This window comes from Salvelinus namaycush, chromosome 12, assembly GCF_016432855.1.
Source record: "Salvelinus namaycush isolate Seneca chromosome 12, SaNama_1.0, whole genome shotgun sequence".
NCBI lineage: Eukaryota > Metazoa > Chordata > Actinopteri > Salmoniformes > Salmonidae > Salvelinus > Salvelinus namaycush.
The window spans coordinates 19,139,712-19,160,697 of NC_052318.1; the positions used below are offsets into that span (position 1 = coordinate 19,139,712).

The following is a 20,986-nucleotide window of genomic DNA, read 5'->3' on the forward strand; positions in this document are numbered from 1 at the left end:
GCTTCAGGAAGAAAATTAAGAAAACATGACTTCAGCTAAGCTTTTACATTTTCATTCCACCTGGAAAGAAGGGGTGGGGGGTCGTACACAGTAAACTTATTTCTAGACATTCTTATGAAACATGACTTGTAAAGTCCAAAAAGGTACCCAATTTATTGTTCAACAAATGTATTTTATTGTATTATTACAAAACAACAAGACTACCAAAAAGTTAGTTGACAGAACAGGTTATTTTGTTTTTTTTAACAGAATATGCAAGTCGGCGCACAATCGCAGCAACAGTCCTTCAAAAGTGACGGTTACAATCTTTTCACAACGTTGTCGGTCTGTCAGTTCACAACTAGCTTCTTCTGTAAAAAAACCCCAACAACTTTGAAAATAATATTCTCATTGGACCAGGGGCGATAGGGATCCAGAGAAGACAGGCAGAGTCGTCCTGAGTGCACGAGGACCCCTGCAGGTTCAGCTGTCCGGCCGGCTGCCTGACATGAACACACTTTGTGCTTCATATTTGTTGTTGTTTCTCCACCACAACAAGAGTGCAATAGTCTTTATGCTTTCCGAAGGGTATACAGTTCTACAAAATGACGTTGGCACATTCAAGACATTAACTTTTTATACATGTGTTTTTCCTTATAAATACAATATACTTTTTCTTTCCCTTTATCCAGAGCCCACGTAAAAACAGTACAGCAATGGCTATTTGCAAATGAACACGGGCCAAGCCCGAGAGTCATAAATAATCATAATAATATAAAACAATTTATGAAAATCCGTTCTTATTCCATTGTTCTTCAGAAAGTGATCTTAATTTTTTTTCTGTTTGCTTTGCTCGAAGAAAGAAAATGGGAGGCATCAAAGGAACGTCGAACGACAAAGGTGTTTTGTTTTCTGCGAGTCTTCCGGTATCCACTTATCTCATTTCCTGCAACAGACAGACAGACAGACGTGTCAACATATGAATAAAAGGGGGAAAACGCAGAAATTATTATCTGCACATAACAGTAAGGAGCTCTCACAAAGCATGTCTCATAAATCAAAAAGGTAGTCTACATCGCTAGTTTTGAATACAACAACATGTATTTAGTTGTCAATTTATTTTCAAAACAGAACCCATAACCAGATACAAAACTAAATGACAGGAGCTTAAAAACCCTAAGGAGGTGGCTTTTAAGCAGTCGTGGAAAAAGTACCCAATTGTCATACTTGAGTGAAAGTAAAGATTCTTTCATATAAAAATAGTTAAAGTATTTGGTTTTAAATATACTTAAGTATCAAAAGTAAATGTAATTGCTAAAATATACTTAAGTATCAAAAGTAAAAAATTACTTTTGGGAGTCAGAGAAAATTTAGCACATAACATTCTTTAAAATGTTGTAAAGTAAAAGCAAAAGTTGTAAAAAATATAAATGGTAAAATAAAGTACAGATACTACCTAAGTTGGTTTTCAGGGTATGTTAAAGTATTTTTATTTAAGTACTTTACTCAGCTGCTTTTAAGTATACACTTTTGGGAGAAAACCCACATTTTTACTAATAACCATCATAAAATGTTTCTAAACCAGGGTAAAACCCCTATTCAGCTCTATCTCGCTGTAACCCAAACTCTAGTCAACCGCCCTATGGGAGCAGCTCTGGTTCGTCCTTCATGGATTACTTGACTCTGCAATCACCCGAGGGATTGGCCGTTAATCGAGGAAGTCAAGATCTGAGGGAGTCACACAAAACGTATCCCCCGCTGGGGGGATAAAGAACAACTCCCTCCCCAATCACACAGATACCCCATTCAACTGCTCTGTCCAAGTGGAAACATAAGGCTCAGCACCATGACAGAAAGAGGGGTAACCCGCAACTGGCTCCCCAGTGAAACACACAGTCCTTCTATTGTAAGGCTCTGGCTTTTATGTTCCTGGTGGAGCAAGAAGGGCAGTGGAGGTGGGGGGTGGGGGGGCATCCCCCTCACTAGGGAGCCTGCAGGGAGTGCATATAAGCAACAATCACGCAGAGAAGTGTTCCCTCAGTAGTGCACTATAGAGGGAGAGTGGGGTACGGGGCTATCCTTGACATTATTATTCACTGTGCAGAGGGTTTTGTGTTGTGTGTGTGCATGAGTGTATATTTTAATGGAGAGAGATAAGTATTTGTGAGTATGTGCACATATTTTTCTATAGAGATACAATATATAGTATTTGTACTACACGCTTGACAAGGTTTATCATTTTGCTCAGTTATCCCTCGTGTCAGCATTTCCATGCTAATGAATGATTATTTATGTATGACACTAGCACTGAACCATAGACAGTATAACCACCTCTCAGTTATGGACTGTTTTGTTCCGGCACCTATTTGGCTGGATCTGGTACCTCTCCAGGTATTACAAATTATTTTCACTTTTTGCAATGTAAAAATTGTAATCAAAGCGATCAAAGTTCTATAGAGTTGTCTTTTCCTTAATTCTCCTGCCCCCACAAAAAAATGTGATGTCAAAAAGTATATTTTCAGCCTGGGCCTAATATTCTAAGAGTTAATTTGGGTTAGGCCGGCCTGGGTTTATGGTTTGTGCAACATAGTAACCTATGTTTGAGACCAACGCGTGGCCATGGCTGTGTGAGATGCGCATCAGTATCTCTCACATAACTAGAATGAGATTAACTTTTTATGATCTCTGTGCCTCTCTGCTCTGATAGACATGAGCCTGCAACTCTCATCTCTCCAGTACTTCATTTATTTCCTAATTGAATCATAGGGTTCTGGAGGAGCCTTTCGCCGCCAGATAAATTAGAGTAAATTTGTCAAAATTATAGAATTACTGCTGTCTGTTCTGAAATAAATGAAATACTTCATAATAGCCTACTACACCATGAGAAGACCTATAATTTAGCCACAGAGGATCAATTGCTTCTTTTTTTAAAGTAGCCTAGCTGTTGAATGTAGCCCAATAACAAGGAATAGCCTACAGTCGGGAACGCGCGGCAAATCTGTCAGTAAAAAAACAGCATGCAGACAAAACAGGCCTTTCGCAATATTTCAAATAGAATCGAGGGAAAACACAGGTTGGAAAGCAAATGGCTCCTGCTGAAAAGACTATGCTGTAGGCTACCAAAATATTTGATCAACTTCCAAATATTGTTTTACGAGAGAGAGAGATAGGCTTTTGGCACGAGCGCATGGCCATCACCAGTGAGTGAGCTGCGCATCATTGGGCGAGTCAGAGAAACTGGAAAGCATTTTTAGGACTATAATTTCCTCCTCACATTGTAGCCTACAATATGTGTCTCCACACACCTAGGCTTAGGCTATTGATGGATTCAAGACGAGGTAATTTTTATTAATCTCAGATTCTCAGTTTGTCAGTGTCAAAGTAGCCTGCCATTTCAATTATTTGTGTGCAATAAAAAAGATTCTACCAGAGTCTCCAGTCATGTAAAATTACGTAGCATTGCATGAAATGTGTTTATAAAAGGTTACATTTTTCCCGGATCCTTGGCTACTAAAAATGCTCCCAATGTGTGCAACTTCTGTGAGAGCCTCTACTCTACTGCTCTATGCTACTACGCAAATGCGACGATATGCATGCATGTCACGCTCATTGTTGCAAGGATTGGACCAAGGTGCAGCGTGGAAGGCGTTCATCATGTTTATTAATGTGAACCAGCAACAAAACAATAAAGAGTAACCAAAACGAACATGCAGCTTTGTAGTGCAAAAATGCTACAATACAATGCTGTAGTATCTCTTCTCACCCCTCTATTAACCACTGAACTCCAGCAGACATTGTAGCTCCCAATAACTAGAACCAATCATAGTCCCCTTGTATTACCACTATTCCTACTAATGTAGTCTCTTCTTGATATGAATAGTTCAACTAAATGCCAGAGAGAAGAAAAAACAACAGATATTGTGGCTCCCAAGAACCAGAACCCTTGTCTCACCTCGTTGTGTTTTCTGCCTGAGCCGGGACCCCCTCGTGACCCCGTGGAGCCCCGCGATGAGGAGCTTCCTGTAGTGGAGCAGTTACTGGACATCTGACACCCCCGCCCCGCCAGGTAGCTGGGCTTGCTGTACGGGATCAGGTCCTCATCTGTGGAGGAGATGGGATTGGAGGAGAGGGAAGAATTAGGGTCAGGGATTTCCATATTGGGAATGGAGAGTGAGACAAATGGCTATTCTACTGATGAAAGAGGGTCTTGAAGGAAAGAGGAAGTAATAAGAGTTTTAATGGATGGATTTGTGAAATTAAATGTATTCATATGTGTGTGAGAACGGGTTTATGAGCATAATTGATTTCTGTATTATTATTTGTGTGAATTAGTATTTTCTGGGTGAAAGAGTGACTGTGTTTGGGAGTGAGTGCTAATAGGCAACTGCAAAGGCTCTGGCTGTGCTTGTGTGTGTGTTGTGAATATGAGACTGTGCATGTGTGTGAGTTTGCACACCACACTTCAGTATCTGCACCACTCACCATCTTGGCGTCTCTGTCCTGATCCCTTCCTGTAGGGGGTGCTCCTTTCTCCCTCTCTGTCCAGGGATGCTTGGCCACAGTCTACAGCCCTTGCTGGGCACCGCACTGCTCCATTCTCTGGAGGTGGCTCTGGTGGAGGAGGGAGGTCTTGAGGAGAAGACACATGGACAACAGGGTTAGGGTTGGACTGCACTGGAAGACCAGTAAATATATAAACATATAGGCAATAATGTAGGCTTTACGCACACAGAGACATGCTCATGCCCAACATATATTAATTGATTTGTTTGTTCACTCACACACACACACGCACATGTGTGTGTGTTTGCGTGTGTGCGTGCGTTTGTGTGAACAAACAAATCAACGAATATATGCTCACACACACACTCACCTCCTTGATTAAGCACCTCTCTTCTGTAAGCTCCGCTGTTGGAAGTCTTCTTTTTCACTCGAGACTTCAGGCCGGGGGGAGCGTGTGTGTTGTCAGCTGGGGAGGGCTGAGCTCTTACTGTAGGTCAGCCAGAAAGACAGAAAACATTACTAGAAGGTAATTGGACATTGGTCCTTTGAAGCAGTATACATGGATAAATAACAACATTGCAATGCCTTATGTAATTTCAGCTGATCGTTTAGGTGTTACGAATAACATGAATTACATACTGGATATTAATGTAATTCATTTTCTGTGTGTGTACATGCATGTGCGTGCACTTCTGGCTTTGAATGTGTTTATGCAAATCCGTAGGTGGTGCATTCACTCGTGTGTGTTTGCACAGAGCAGTAAGCGTCACTGACCAGGTGTGGTGGAGCTGACATTGTCGGCACTCAGTGCTGCCCCCTGGCTGAGGTCACGGCGGTGGGCCAAGCCATTGCGGAGCGGTGTGCCCACCTCGGAGCCCTCACCGTGTTGCTGGGCTGAGAGGTTGGGGTTGGACTGGGTGAGGGGTGGGCTGGGCGCCCGGGGCACTGAGACGGGACCGCAAGGTAACCTACTGTATAATGGCAAAGAAAGAGTGGGTGGTTAGCAATAGCAATGACATACTACTGTTATTTTACTACGATGATATGTTACACAATTGAATTATTGTTTTGTTTATTTGAATGGGGATTTTACTGCTCATATCATGAGCATTGTGTTATCTGCTGTTAATTACATTGGGCAATTACCATACCAAAGCAATGATTATACCTATGTTATTACCATTTTATTAATTTGAACAAGAGGTATTCACTGCCATCACCATTAGTATCAGTGGAGGCTGCCGAGGGGAGAACAGCTCATAATAATGGCTGGTACGGAGCAAATGGAATGGCATCAAACCATTTGTTTGTACATACATCATGTGACTTTTAGAATTTGACTGTTTTGTCATGTCATACCATGCTAGCTGCTGTCCATCAAGGTGGTGAAGGCGTGCTGTGTTGTGGGGTGGATGGCGGCTCTCCTCTCTGGGCGACGGTGTGAGGGTGGCGGTGGACTGGTGACTAAAGGAGGTGGCGGGGGACGAGGCGTCACCCCTGAGGGGAGGGGCGGGACCTACCTCACAGCCCTCGATCAGATAGGTTCTTTCCGGAAGGGGCGGGCACCACTCTTCCTCATCAGACCTGCGATTAAATGTAATTATTCCATAGGTTCACTTTAGACAGAGGAGGATGACGTGGATCCTAGAGAATGATCTATGGTCAGTTTTTACATTTTCCTTATTAATGGTCAGGATTGGGTAGGATAAACTGTTCTTAGATCTGTGTCTAAGGGCAATTTCAATCTGGACCATTATAAAACAGTCACCACTACGTCACTGCTTGTGCAGTATGTGCTATGGAGCAGTAGATCGATCATAGCACATTCACGATGGTGGCTCCAACGAGATCCTATTAAATTATTAAGTATTCTAATTCCTAATTCTATGGGTGGCCCTCCCTCTCTAATGCCTACAGTATTTGTCTGTACCGTATTGATTTCCACTGCTCTACAGCATCATTAGACAGTCTTCCCTGTGGGCAACACTATACCTGTTACAGGTCTGCTGAGGGCCATGTCTGAACAAGAGACTTCACCTGGGTGAAAATAAATCACATTCCATGTCCTTCTATGCCTAAGGCATTTCCATCAAACTGAACTGGCTTCTTCACAACATGGGAAATGTTTTTCAGCTATGTTTTTCATACGTGTGCATGGAAACAGTTTTTATACATTTGTGTTTGGTAGAGAAGTATGTGTGCGCGCGTTCGTGTCTGTGTGAGTGCCAAGTGCGTTCATGTGTGTGTACATCATGGAGGAAATGGCCAAGGCCAGGGAGTAACCTAGTTAATGTCATAATGCCAGGCCAACGTTCCTCTCAGCTAGCCACAGGGGCTAACTCATAGGTTAACGCTGTTATCGTGGGTTCATCACCAATCTCTGCTAACTGCTAACGGCTAACCGCAGGGAGGGCGGTGCATGAGAAGGCTGCTTAATGATTACTTTGTTCTGGTGACCAGGAGAAAAGAACATGAGAAGGGGAACGGGCTAACGTAGGCTAATGTCATTAGCTAACGGGGTCAATGTGTAAGAGGGTTGGAACTTGGGAATGGTGGCTAAATTGCTAACTGCCTGCTAGCTTCTTGGATAACGCCAATGTAATCTAGCTGTCCGAAATGCTTAGAGGTAGAAGTTTCTAAGCCTCATGCCTGCTTTAGTTGAGCTGCTAGCCTAGCCTATTCTAGAGGAGTGAGTGGCAGTTAGGAGCGATAAGTGAATGGTCCCCTTGCCAAAACGTTATGAATACTGACTTGCTGGCCTTGACAATACTGTGTTATATGAAGTGTGTGCGTGCATGCATGTGTGACTATGTGTGTAGGCGAATGCGTATGTATCCATTTTGCAGTGTGACAGTAATGTGGTTCAGCGGGGACCTGGAATAAAAGGTGCATTGAGGTCCAGAGCTAGCAACGGGTTAACAGAGAGAGACCAAAGAAGAGACTGTCCTGTCAGACAGAAACGTCATTAACCTCCACACAAAGCTCTGGCCCACCACTATGTGTCAGTGGGGCCTGAGAGTGCAAGGACATGGGCCAAGAGAAACACAGTGTGAGAGAGTCAAAGGTCCATAGGACAGTATACAGACCTATAAAGATTGTCCACAGAGGTTACATGAGAGAGCTACCATACCTCAATCAGTATGACCTCAAAGTTAGCAAGAAGATGGTGTAACTGATGTGTATGTGTGTGTTTAGTTGGTGTGTGTTATGACAGACATCGTAAGAGTGTGTGTGTGCGCATGTGTTCACGCTTATGTGTATTCATGTGTGTCTGTGTGCTTACCCTAGCTCCATGTCCTCATGGTCATCCATGGGCATATCCTCTACCACACACTGCTCCAGCTCCCCAGATGAGGGGGGTGGGGGGAGGGCTTCTGTCCATTTTAGAGAAGGGGTCTTCACCGCCTTCCCCATGGACTTCTGCTTGGGTTTACCTACACATAGACACACAAAGAGCTGGGTTAGTGCTGTTCAATGGAGGTCCTAAGGTCTCTAAATTCGTTTTAATATTCTTGAAAAAGGTATATGTCACAAACCGCAAAATGGAAACATAACTGGAGATCCCTTGTCATTTTTGGAGACATGAATCAGTGTTACACAGTAGGTTAGCTACCGCTACCTCTCTTGTTGCTAGCTAGTAGGTACCATAATACGGTTTCATGGCTCCAAAAATGTCAAGGTGCCTCCAGTTATTATGTTTACATTTTGTGAATGTTGCTTTTGGGGTCTTGGTGCCCCACACTGAACCATTTACCAATGGAAACACAGTCTTAAACACTGTCTTACCGCAGTCCGTCCTGCAGCGCTCGGGCTGGGCGTACTGGGAAGAGGGTCCGGCGGGCTGGGTGATCCAGTGACCGCCATCTTGCTCTGTGGGGCTGTGAGAGCCATGGAGTGCCTGGTTGGTGAAGGGCATGATGGGAGTGCTGGCGTAGGGCGTGGTGGAGGAGTAGGGGCTGTTGAAGCTACGCAGGTCCTCGGCGTTGGGGTCGATGGTGCTGTAGATAGGACCTTCGTTGGAGCTGCCCGTGCTGTACTTCTCTGTCTGGTTCAAGTAGTTAGAGATGCCCGCTTCTGATGGTGAGAGGGGTCAGAAGTGAGAAGTCAGATTCAGGTGACAGGTGACTGACTTATGGTAATGAAAATTAATTTGTTATTCAACTAACTGCAGAGTTAGTATTGTTATGTGAGTTAAGCGATTCTTGTATTACCCAAAACAGTTACCATGACATACAGTGTATTCGGAAAGAATTCAGACTTTTTCCACATTTTGTTACGTTACAGCCTTATTCTAAAATGGATTCAAATGTGTTTTTTCCCTCATCAATCTACACACAATACAAAGCAAAGCAAAAGCTGGTTTTTAGAAATAAAAAACTTAAATATCACATTTACATAAGAATTCATACCCTTTACTCAGTACTTTGTTGAAGCACCTTTGGCAACGATTACAGCCTTGACTCTTCTTGAGTATGACGCTACAAGCTTGGCACACCTGTATTTGGGAAGTTTCTCCAATTCTTCTCTGCATATCCTCTTAAATTCTGTCAGGTTGGATGGGGAGCATCGCTGCAAGGCTATTTTCAGGTCTCTCCAGAGATGTTCGATTGGGTTCAAGTCCGGGCTCTGGCTGGGCCACTGAAGGACAATCAGAAACTTGTCCCAAAGCCACTCCTGCATTGTCTTGGTTGTGTGCTTAGGGTTGTCGTCCTGTTGGAAGGTGAACCTTCGCCCCAGTCTGAGGTCCTGAGCACTCTGGAGCAGGTTTTCAACAAGGATCTCTTAAGTACTTCGCTCCATTCATCTTTCCCTCGATCGTGACTAGTCTGCCAGTCCCTGCCGCTGAAAAACACCCCCACAGCATGATGCTGCCACCACCATGCTTCACCGTAGGGATGGTGCCAGGAGGTTTCCTCCAGATGTGACACTTGGCATTCAGGCCAAAGAGTTCAATCTTGGTTTCATCAGACCAGAGAATCTTGTTTCTCATGGTCTGAGAGTCCTTTAGGTGCCTTTTGGCAAATTCCAAGTGGGCTGTCCTGTGCCTTTTACTGAGGAGTGGCTTCCGTCTGGCCACTCTACCATAAAGACCTGATTGGTGGAGTGCTGCAGAGATGGTTGTCCCATCTCCAGAGAGGAACTCTAGACCTCTGTCAGAGTGACCATCGGGGACCTGATCAAGGCCCTTCTCCCCCGATTGCTCAGTTTGGCCGGGTGGCCAGCTCTAGGGAGAGTCTTGCTGGTTCCAAACTTCTTCCATTTAAGAACGATGGAGGCCACTGTGTTCTTGGGGACCTTCAATGCTGAAAAAAATGGTACTCTTCCCCCAGATCTGTGCCTCGACACAATCCTGTCTCGGAGTTCTACGGACAATTCCTTCAACCTCATGGCTTGGTTTTTGCTCCGACATGCACTGTCAACTGTGTATATAGACAGGTGGGTGCCTTTAAAAATCATGTCCAATCAATTGAATTTACCACAAGTGGACTCCAATCAAGTTGTAGAAACATCAAGGATGATCAATGGAAACAGGATACACCGGAGCTTAGTTTTGAGTCTCATAGCAAAGGGTCTGAATACTTATGTAAATAAGCTATTTCAGTTTTTCTAAAAAACTGTTTTTGCTTTATCATTATGGGGTATTGTGTGTAGATTGATGAGGAAAAAATGATTTAATCCATGTTAGAATAAGGCTGTAACGTAACAAAATGTGGAAAAAGGGAAGGGGTCTGAATACTTTCCGAATGCACTGTATACAGGATACAGTAAGCACAATAAAATATAAAAGTACAACAATTCAACCTGTTTGGTTTGCAGAAGATATTCAGACCTGCCAACCCTGTCCAACATTTTAGAGTACCAGATGCACGCCGGAAATTGAAGAATCAACTCATGCGCGTAGAACGCTCGCTTTATTTCTTGACAGCATTCCATTTACACATATGGTAAAAGTCACAAACAATATATTTTACGAGGCAAGTCACTTAAGAACAAATTCTTATTTACAGTGGGTTAACTGCCTTGTTCAGGGGTAGAACGACAGATTTTTACCCTGTCAGCTCGGGGATTCGATCCAGCAACCTTTCGTTTACTGGCCCAACACTCTAACCACTAGGCTACCTGCCACCCCATCTAATTAGAACGAAAAACAAACATATTTTTTTTAAACAATACATTAATCATATATTATAGCTAGGAAAATATATGTGTATATATATACAGTATATTTAATTGTAAAAAAAAATACTATTGCATAAACCAATGGCGTATAAATTAGCGTGGGAAAAATATCCACATAGTAATAAAGTTGTTTATAGTTGTCTGCAGCTCTGCTCATTAGTTATTTTACTCCAGCGAGAACAGAGCTGAGAGACCGTCGTAGCAGCAATTATCTTATGAAGGAATTAGCAGTTAGCTAAATGCAAAGGAGCAACATGGCAAGCATTGGCGAGCCAGAACTAGAAGACGCCCCAGTATCATTCAGGTCTGCCGTCTGGGAACATTTCAGTTTCCCTGTAAACTATAACGGGGATTGCCAACGAGTGGTGGATAAAACTTCTACAACATGTATGCTCTGTTCATTGCTGATAGCCTATTCGAGTGGCAATACGATTAACATGACTACTCATTTGCGCCGACATCACCCCAAAATGCCAATCAGTGTGACTAGGCGAAAAAATGAAACGGCAACCAATCGGCAACCACTTCTCCCCACAGCCTTCAGGCAACAATATGCGGCTGACTCCGGTAGGGCTAAAGAAATCAACGGAGCGAAGGCAAAATTCATAGCGGCAGATATGAGACCCTTCTCTGTGGTAGAGAATGCAGAATGCTTCACTATTCCTTCCATTTTGCCCAGACATTAATACCTGCCTTATACAACAACAACAAAAAAAACTTGAGAGCAAGTTGTCAGGAATGAGGTCTGTTGCTCTAACAGCAGACAGTTGGACGTCTAGAGCTACCATACTGTAACGGCTCATTTCATTATGGCAGAGTGGGAGATAAAAAGCCATCTCTTTCAAACACGTCCCCTTGAGAGTAGTCACAACAGTGTAAACTTGGGGGAAGAGCTAAGGGCAGTAGTTGCAGTGTGGAAGTTGGAGAGGAATAATGTAACGATTCCTGTGACCACTGACAACACTAGAAATATTGTAAATGCAGTTGCGCTAGCTGGACTGGGGCCACAGATAGGATGCTTTGCTCATGTTATTAATCTAGCATCTCAAAAAGCAATGTCAGTGAATCCAGTCTCTTGCCTCCTAGCAAAGATCAGGACTGTGGTATCCCTCTTTCATAAAAGCACAACTGCTGCACATGTTTTCAAGACAAAACAGGAGATGCTGGAGCTGCCAAACCACAAACTAATCCAAGATGTCCCTACTAGATGGAATTCAAGCCATGACATGGTTGAGAGATACCTTGAGCAGAAAGTTGCGGTGTATTCTACACTGACTGATCAAGCTGTGAGGAAGAATGTCAAAGATATTGTGACTGTTTGAAAATAACATAAGACTAGCAACGGAAGTTATCAAAGTGTGCAAACCTCTCAAAACAGTCACAACACTGATCTGCACTGAGAGCATTCCATCAGTTTCCATGGTCCTGCCTATGAAAACAATGATCCTGAAATCAATGGTGGCATCTGATGAAGATGAACCCGCAGTAAGGGATGTCAAGACTGCTATCAGAGTTAACCTGGAGCCTAGATATGATGACCCTGGTCCAAGACTTCTTACACAAGAGCACCGCTTTGGACCTCCGGTTCAAGTCCCTGCTGCACCTGGATGCTGCTGCTCATCTGAGAGTCTACTATGAACTTACAGCAGAGATTGTGACCAATATACAACAGGTATTGTATTTATTTTGTTAATGTGACATGTATTATTTTATTAATTAGTGATTTAACAATTCATTATAAGGTAATAATTGTATTGTCATAATAGTGTCTGATATATATTTCTAACAACAAATCATATTTTTAAAGCCACTTCAGAGATAGTATTTTCATCTAATTTAATTCTGCAGGGTCAAGCCAGGCGACAGGGGTTCTCCTCCAGAAAATAAGTCTGCCATGACTGAGCTTTTTGGAGAGTTGTTCACGACCCAGGAGCAGGGAACCAAGTCAAAGGTCAAGGTCCCCTGGATGCTGATCCACTTACATGGTGGAAGACCAAAGAGTTAATTTACCCTCATATTGCCATGTTAGCAAGGCGCTACCTGGCTCTGCCTGGGACCTCTGTCCCTAGCGAGAGGGTATTCTTTCTTTCACTAGCAAATGCGAGTGAACTGCTGTTAGATTTACTCAGTGGATTAATTTTTTATTAAAAAAATAAAAATAAAAATAAAAATCAGGCCCTATTAATTTCTGCATACTTTTAACTCGGAACTCGTACCTGCATGGACAGAGAATTGCGTAGTTGGTACGCAAAATGCGTGCATGTTGGCAGCCCCGTAGTATACCATTCAAGTTTATATCGCGTGCAGAGGGCAACTATACATTGAGGTTTCTTCAAAGACTGAGACTAGACCAAAAGGCATTGAAGAGATAATCCCTGGTTGTGTACAAAACAAAATGGCCATCGTGAGCAGAATCATGCTGTGTCTCATACCATTGTAGTATCTCTCTGCCGTGTCATGTTTGGAGGTGCAGCAGTTGACAGCCTCCTTGCCACTGTGGACCAGGTTGGTGGTGGGCCAAGAGTCTGCCAGCCATGGGTAGTTGCCCATGTTGCCACCCAGCATGCCAGGCCTAAAACATCATTCATCAAATCAAATCCATTTCTATTTGTCACATGCGCCCAATACAACACCTTACAGTGAAATGCTTACAATGCAGTTTTAAGAAAAATACCTACGAGAAATAAGAAATAAAAGTACCAAATAATTTAAGAGCAGTAGTAAAATAACAATAGCGAGGCTATATACAGAGGGTACCGGTACAGAGTCAATGTGTGGGGGCACCGGTTAGACAAGGTAATTGAGGTAATATGTACATGTGTACACTAATATGTACACTATGATCATATCTGATGCCAATCCACAACTTTGTTCTCACCACTTTACAAAAAAAGGTCTAATATAAGAATGTGAAAGTCAACTTGAAATTACATAAACAGGGATCCTTACCTTCCATTAAGTCCAGATGCCTCTCCATGTGGAAAGCCAACTGCAGAGAAAATTAAATGTGCATTCAGGTGTGAATGGCAAGGTAAAATACAGTAAGGTTGCCACAGTGCAGTATGGTACATTTCGCTGTAATATATTGGCACCCCTAAAGCAGGAATCAGCATTTGAAAAAATAACAAAGCGCATTCATATTCTGTTTCAGTAATAGGCTGAGGGATGGGGCTGGAGAAATGTAACCACTCTCAAATTCATAGACAAAGCTATGGATGCAAGTACTGAACGTCCATGATATCAAAATTATAGTTCTAACCATGTTTTCAGGCTGTATAGTGTTTGTTTACATTTGCTTTGTTTCAAACATTTGAGTAAAGCAACCTTATATTTTGGGTTCTGATGGGGTATGACAGTTGAACAAAGCTTGCGATGCATTTACTGTATATGTTATATTCTTCAAGAATCAATGGGTACATATCATTAAGTTATAAGCCCGAAAACGGATGTAGCAACTGCAGATGGCCCCTTTAATGCATCGAAAGACTATTTTGGTGTTCACACAAGGATTTATTTGATTTACAACTGCACAACAAGTAAAACATCTAAACTGAAATGTAGATAAAAAAATAAAAAAAGTATTACGAATTCAGAAGAATTCAAATGAATTTGTTTGGAGGCAGGTGATTCTCGTTTACTATGTCACTTTTGGTAAGTTTCAGGTGCCTACAGTGTAAAAATAGTCATTCAACCAGGTTTGAAAAGAGAAAACAGAAGTTTCTTCTCCATTGCACTCCATTGTAAAGTGCAAGTTTGCCAATATATTAGAATGCAATAAGTAAATATTTTGTTAGGTAACTTTAAGGTATAATAGTAGCCTTTTGTAAAGTGCAGTAGAATAATTGATATGGTACAACATACTTCTTTGATATTGTGGTAAAGTAACATTAAGTGGTGTGTAAAGATTGCATCATATAAAGTGTGTAAAGTACCAGCAGGCGTGTAGTTGAACGATGCGGTATAGTGACTAAGCTCCTTCCTCTTCTTGCGGCGGCAGTAGATCCACACGCTGAAACCCATGAGGATGACCCAGCAGGCCCCACCGATCCCAGCGATGAACGCCGGCTGCTTCACCACGTCAGTAATCTGCTCGGCCAGGCTCACGCTGCTCTCATCACCCTCCACGCCTCCCCCGGTACCGGGCACTGACGGTGCCTCCACTGGCAGCTCTGAAGGAGAGCGGCAAGTAGTTAGTGAAGTGATATTTAACTTTTACCTGGTAAGTGTTATAACCAACCTCGAATCCCTGAGCCGAATATGTGAAAAATCTGTCGATGTGCCCTTGAGCAAGGAACTTAATCCTAATTGCTCCTGTAAATCGCTCTAGATAAGAGTGTCTGCTAAATGACCAAACATTTACATTTTATTTAAAAAATGCTTAGCAATAATTTCAGTAATTTTAGCTACCCCCACTATCTCCTTGATATCGCAGAACTGAAATGTCTAATTCTGCTAGCTTGTGGTTCTGGGGGGACTCACTGATGAGGACGGACACAGGCTGGCTGTGGATGCCCACTCTGGCGCTGGTCACCGCTGCCACCTCCACCTGGTACAGGATGCCTGGCAGCAGCCCCTTGAGTACGGTGGAGAGGACAGTGCCATCCACGGTGGTGTTGATGTGGTAGCGGGTCTGGGTGTCATTGCCCACACACCACACCTGTTGATGGTTGGAGGACGGTGAGTTGGTGTGAGAGATGGAAGAGGTCAAATTTGCAGTGTCCAAATTAGGACGCAGGTTAGCGTTTTTTTCCGTCATGGATCTTGTTCTGAAGGCAGCTCCGCACAGCCACAGTCATATCTGATTTTACCTAACCTAACACTAATCTTAACCACACTGCTAACCCTAACCCTAACAACTAACCCTAACCTTAAATGAAGATAAAAAATTTTTTTTTAGTTTTTATATTTTTTTTACAATATAGACAATTTTGATATTGTAGCTGGCCTATCTAAGAAGAAATCACTCAGTTCTGCCTCCAGGACGAGACTCATGACAGTAAACGTCAACATGCTATTAGGACTGCCTGTTGTGACTCTGCGGCAGTCATTATATAGACACAATTTATTTTACAGTCCTGTTTGAGCTGGTGTTTACATGATATTTTGTTATTTAGAAAATACTTATTTGGTAACTATGGGTACTTTCTGGTACTTGCTTCAAAGAATTCAAAACAATTCATAGCTACTCCTTTGTTTCCAATTACTTGTTTTAATGAATCCCAAAGAAACTATGTCGTAATTATGTAACTATTATTCTGTAATGTCCATTTTGTTTATATGAAAATACCACCCCTATGGATGCACGTTTTTGGACAGATCCAATCATCATGCCATTTTCTCTGGTTCAGTCAGCATACCTTGTACTCCTGGATTATTCCATTCTTAATGTCGGCGGGGGGAGGCTCCCAGGACACACTAATACTGGAGCTGTTGCTCAGCTTCACTGTAACCACAGTGACTGCTCTGGGAGGGGCGCTTGGGACTGCAGGAGAAGAGATATGAGCAAGGTGTGAAAAAAAAACAACTGATATAGAAAAAATGAAATAGGGGCATTTGGTAAAATAGCGAAAATATGATTTGAGATTGATGAAAATGGCCGACTCCATCAAATGCCATCAAATGGTTATTGAACTATAAACAGTGCTTCGTCTTCATAACATGATGTAAAGGTCACACAGGTGTTGGGAATTGCAATCCAATTGCTTCGACTGTGATGTGACTCCTAGAGGCTCCTGAACAGCTAGCTATTTTCAAAAAGCCAGAGTCCTCAAAATGTTCCAAGACAAGTACTAAAACGTTTTATTTAAAAACCACTTCTAGAATGTATTTTGTATTTCACCCTTATTTTGCTGGGTGAATTGACTGAGGGCACATTTTCTTTGACAGCAACGACTGAGTATAACCAATCAATCGCCACTTTAAAAGCCTTTATTTGAACCTGGAAATCCCATTGAGAAAAACCTATTTTAAAACCCTTGTTACCCACCATTCCCTCCATTATGGACATAGGCTATCTCAAGTGTACCATGTCCATATTAGGAGAGCCTCGGTCTCAAAAGGGCTTGTGTCAGTCTCATCAGAAGTTGTGAGTATCAGTAGCTTCTAGCCAGTCTTACCTTCCGCTGCTGTTCTGATCAGCAGCAGCCGACTGTCCTTGCCCTGGAACTCGTCGAAGTAGGGCCGGATCTTGATCTCATACTCTGTGCCTGTGAGCAGGTCGGCGACCACGGCCAGGCGCTCTGACGGGGCCTTGATATCCTGCAGCTGCCAGGTGCCACCGCTGGGCCGGTAGAGGAGCCGGTAGCCCTGGATGTACTGGGACTGACGGTCTACCTGGGGAGGGACAGAAGAAAGGGGGGGAAAGAGAGAAAAAAAGAGAAATGTATGAATGACAGTTTACTGCCCTTGGAAATGGATATACAGTAAAAAACATTCCAGAGTGTGAAAGTACAACGGATGGTGTCACGTGTGCTCCCTCTCCGGCCTCTTGGTCAGCAGGCTGCTCGTTATGGCGCACACCTGTCACCATCGTTACGCTCACCTGCAGGTCGTCAGACTCACCTAGACTCATCACTTCCCTGATTACCTTTCCTATATATGTCACTCCCTTTGGTTCCTTCCCTCATTGTTTCTGTTTCAGTTTCATGTCTGTGTGCTGTTAGTGTTTCTTGTTTTGTATTATGTTCCGTTTATTTGATTAAAACACTCACTACCTGAACTTTCTTCCCGACTCTCAGCGCACATCGTTACATATGGTATTTCTCCTGTGAAAGAATATGTCAAAAACTCAGGTCAGGGTACTCACCGTCCATGATACTTGAACACTGGAGGCAGTGAGTGTGACAGGCTCCTGAAGATGAACACCCACCTCTCCCAACTCTCTCTGGACCTGCCTGTGGTCCACTCCCTGACCTGTAGGACTCACATCTGCAAACACAACATTAACAAACATCAGACACAAAATAATCATAAAACTATAGTAGATGCTTACTGTAGCTCACATACACTTGATTGAAATAATCTAAATCGTTTTTATGAAGCCTTCAGACCACCATGCTTTCATGATGAAATGCCTCAAAATTTGAGAAAAAAAGTTTTCACTTTTAAAGTTTTCACGCTCTCTCTACACTAACAACCACCTTGTAATGCTTACAATTTTTTTCAATTGTCTTTCATAGTAAATCTCCAGTAAAGCTGTTATATCCCCTCCCAGGTACTGACCTTGTGTGCGGACGGGCTCAGAGATGGGGCTGGGGTCACTCAGCCCGTAGGCGTTGACCGCTCGGACGATGAACAGGTAGATGGTGTTGGGAAAGAGACCGCTGACAGTGTGTTTCTCCAACTTTACCAGGTCAGCCACCGTTTGCCACGTACTGCCTGCTGATTGGCTAGAGTAAGAGACCACAGACAATGATGTCGTGTCATTTCCAATTATGTTAGTAAAGTTACTGTGCAAGGCAAGCCTTCCTTATACCCTATAGTGACAACGATGTCATTACTCTATAGTGACAACGATGTCATTACTCTATAGTGACAACGATGTCATTACCCTATAGTGACAACGATGTCATTACCCTATAGTGACAACGATGTCATTACCCTATAGTGACAAACTATTATTCACTGTCTTCATTCTGATTACAATAACAATAATGCCAGCTGTGTTTATGTCAAGTCTTAAGTTTTTTTTGTCCTTTTAAAATGGCTTGTTTTTGTTAAAATGTGTGAGATCACTTGCATAATGATACTATTTCGCTCTGTAATAAATACATGTGATAAATCTTGTGAACAACGCATGTGATGAAGGTAGAGGGAAACAATTTGATCTTCTTTGGCTTTGACGGTCCCGTTTGCATTTTCCTCTCCTGACTCTTCTTATTTAGATTAAATGAATGGTTTGTCCTCGGGGTTCCGCCTGCTAAATAAGTTATGTTATACTCACAGGCATGATTCAAACAGTTTTAGAAACTTCAGAGTGTTTTCTATCCAAATCTACTAATAATATGCATATCTTATCTCCTGGGGATGAGTAGCTGGAAGTTGAATTTGGGTATGCTTTTCATCCAAACGTGAAAATGCTGCCCCCTATCCTAGGGGACAACAAAGTCAATGTATTGGAGTGGCCATCACAAAGCCCTGACCTCAATCCTATAGAACATTTGTGGGCAGAACTGAAAAAGTGTGTGCGAGCAAGGAGGCCTACAAACCTGACTCAGTTACACCAGTTCTGTCAGGAGGAATGGGCCAAAATTCAACCAACTTATTGAGGGAAGCTTGTGAAAGGCTACCCAAAACGTTTGACCCAAGTTAAACAATTTAAAGGCAATGCTACCAAATACTAATTGAGTGTATGTAAACTTATGACCCACTGGGAATGTGATGAAAGAAATTAAAGCTGAAATAAATAATTCTCTCTACTATTATTCTGACATTGCACATTCTTAAAATAAAGTGGTGATCCTAACTGACCTAAGACAGGGCATTTTTCTAGGATTAAAGGTCAAGAATTGTGAAAAACTGAGTTTAAATGTATTTGGCTAAGGTGTATGTAAACTTCCGACTTCAACTGTACATGTACTCTAAACAGAGTAGATAGGGGCGGCAGATAGCCCAGTGGTTAGAGCATTGTGCCAGTAACCGAAAAGTTGCTGGATCAAATCCCCAAGCTGACAAGGTAAGAATCTGTCGTTTTACCCCTGAACATGGCAGTTAACACACTGTTCCCCAGTAGGCCGTCATTGTAAATAAGAATTTGTTCTTAACTGACTTGCCTAGGTAATTTAAAATACACAAATACATATATATATATAAATACAGTACAGTAAAAAGTTTGGGCACACCTACTCATTCAAGGGTATTTCTTTATTTTGACTATTTTCTACATTGTAGAATAATAATCAAGACATCAAAACTATGAAATAACACATGAAATCATGTAGCAACCAAAAAAGTGTTAAACAAATCAAAATATATTTTATATTTAGGATTCTTCAAAGTAGCTCACCTTTGCCTTGATGACAGCTTTGAAAACTCGTGGCATTCTCTCAACCAGCTTCATGAGGTAGTCACTTGGAATGCTTTTCCAACATAATTGAAGGATTTCCCACATATGCTGAGCACTTCTTGGCTGCTTTTCCTTCACTCTGCGGTCCAACTCATCCCGAACCATCTCAGTTGGGTTGAGGTCGGGTGATTGTGGAGGCCAGGTCATCTGATGCAGCACTCCATCACTCTCCTTGGTCAAATAGCCCTTACGCAGCCTGGAGGTGTGTTTTGGGTCATAGTCCTGTTGAAAATCAAATGATAGTTCCACTAAGCTCAAACCAGATGCAATGGCGTATCACTGTGGAATGATGGGGTAGCCATGCTGGTTAAGTGTGCCTTGAATTCAAAATAAATCACAGACAGTGTCACCAGCAATACACCATCACACCTCCTCCTCCATGCTTCCCGGTGGAAACCACACATGCGGAGATTATCCGTTCACCTACTCTGCGTCTCACAAAAACACAGCGGTTGGAACCAAAAATTGCACATTTGGACTCCAAAGGACAGATTTCCACCAGTCTAATGTCCATTGCTCGTGTTTCTTGGCCGAAGCAAGTCTCTTTTTCTTATTGGTGTCCTTTAGTAATCGCTTCTTTGCAGCAAAACGTAGTTTCCTCTGAACAGTTGATGTTGAGATGTGTCTGTTACTTGAACTTTGTGAAGGCTGCAATCTGGGGTGCAGTTAACTCTAATGTACTTATCCTCTGCAGCAGAGGCAACTCTGAGTCTTCCTTTCCTGTGGCGGGCCTCATGAGACCCAGTTTCATCATAGCGCTTGATGATTTTTGAAACTGCATTCGAGGAAACTTTCAAAGTTCTTGAAATTTTCCGAAATGACTGACCTTCATGTCTTAAAGTAATGATGTTTCTCTTTGCTTATTTGAGCTGTTCTTGCCATAATATGGACTTGGTCTTTTACCAAATAGGGCTATCTTCTGTATACCAACCCTATCTTGTCACAACACAACTGATTGGCTCAAATGCATTAAGAAAGAAAGAAATTCCACAACTTAACTTTTAACAAGGCTCACCTGTTAATTGAAATGCATTCCTTCCAGGTGACTACCTCATGAAGCTGGTTGAGAGAATGCCAAGAGTATGCAAAGCTGTCATCAAGGCAAACGGTGGCTACTTTGAAGAATCTCAAATATAAAATGTATTTTGATTTGTTTAACACTTTCTTAGTTACTACATGATTCCATATGTGTTATTTCATAGTTTTGATGTATAAAGAAAAACCCTTGAATGAGTAGGTGTGTCCAAAATTTTGACTGGT

The 20,986-nt window shown here is 42.4% G+C and overlaps 1 protein-coding gene across 1 annotated transcript in view; it reads right to left on the bottom strand.

Annotated features, from left to right (window-relative positions):
• Positions 1-210: 210 nt before the first annotated feature.
• robo3 (roundabout, axon guidance receptor, homolog 3 (Drosophila)) overlaps positions 211-20,986 on the bottom strand; it is a 62,589-nt gene continuing 41,813 nt past the window's right edge. Inside the window, exons 11-26 of the mRNA XM_039005310.1 lie at positions 17,884-18,050; positions 17,468-17,589; positions 16,779-16,995; positions 16,020-16,144; positions 15,142-15,319; positions 14,595-14,831; positions 13,612-13,651; positions 13,095-13,234; positions 8,269-8,556; positions 7,766-7,916; positions 5,842-6,066; positions 5,257-5,453; positions 4,853-4,969; positions 4,462-4,608; positions 3,932-4,080; positions 211-925 (exon numbers count right to left, since the gene is read on the bottom strand). Of these exons, the coding sequence (XP_038861238.1) occupies positions 914-925; positions 3,932-4,080; positions 4,462-4,608; positions 4,853-4,969; positions 5,257-5,453; positions 5,842-6,066; positions 7,766-7,916; positions 8,269-8,556; positions 13,095-13,234; positions 13,612-13,651; positions 14,595-14,831; positions 15,142-15,319; positions 16,020-16,144; positions 16,779-16,995; positions 17,468-17,589; positions 17,884-18,050 (2,512 nt within the window). The 3' untranslated portion in view covers positions 211-913. The remainder of the gene's footprint in view (positions 926-3,931; positions 4,081-4,461; positions 4,609-4,852; positions 4,970-5,256; positions 5,454-5,841; positions 6,067-7,765; positions 7,917-8,268; positions 8,557-13,094; positions 13,235-13,611; positions 13,652-14,594; positions 14,832-15,141; positions 15,320-16,019; positions 16,145-16,778; positions 16,996-17,467; positions 17,590-17,883; positions 18,051-20,986) is intronic.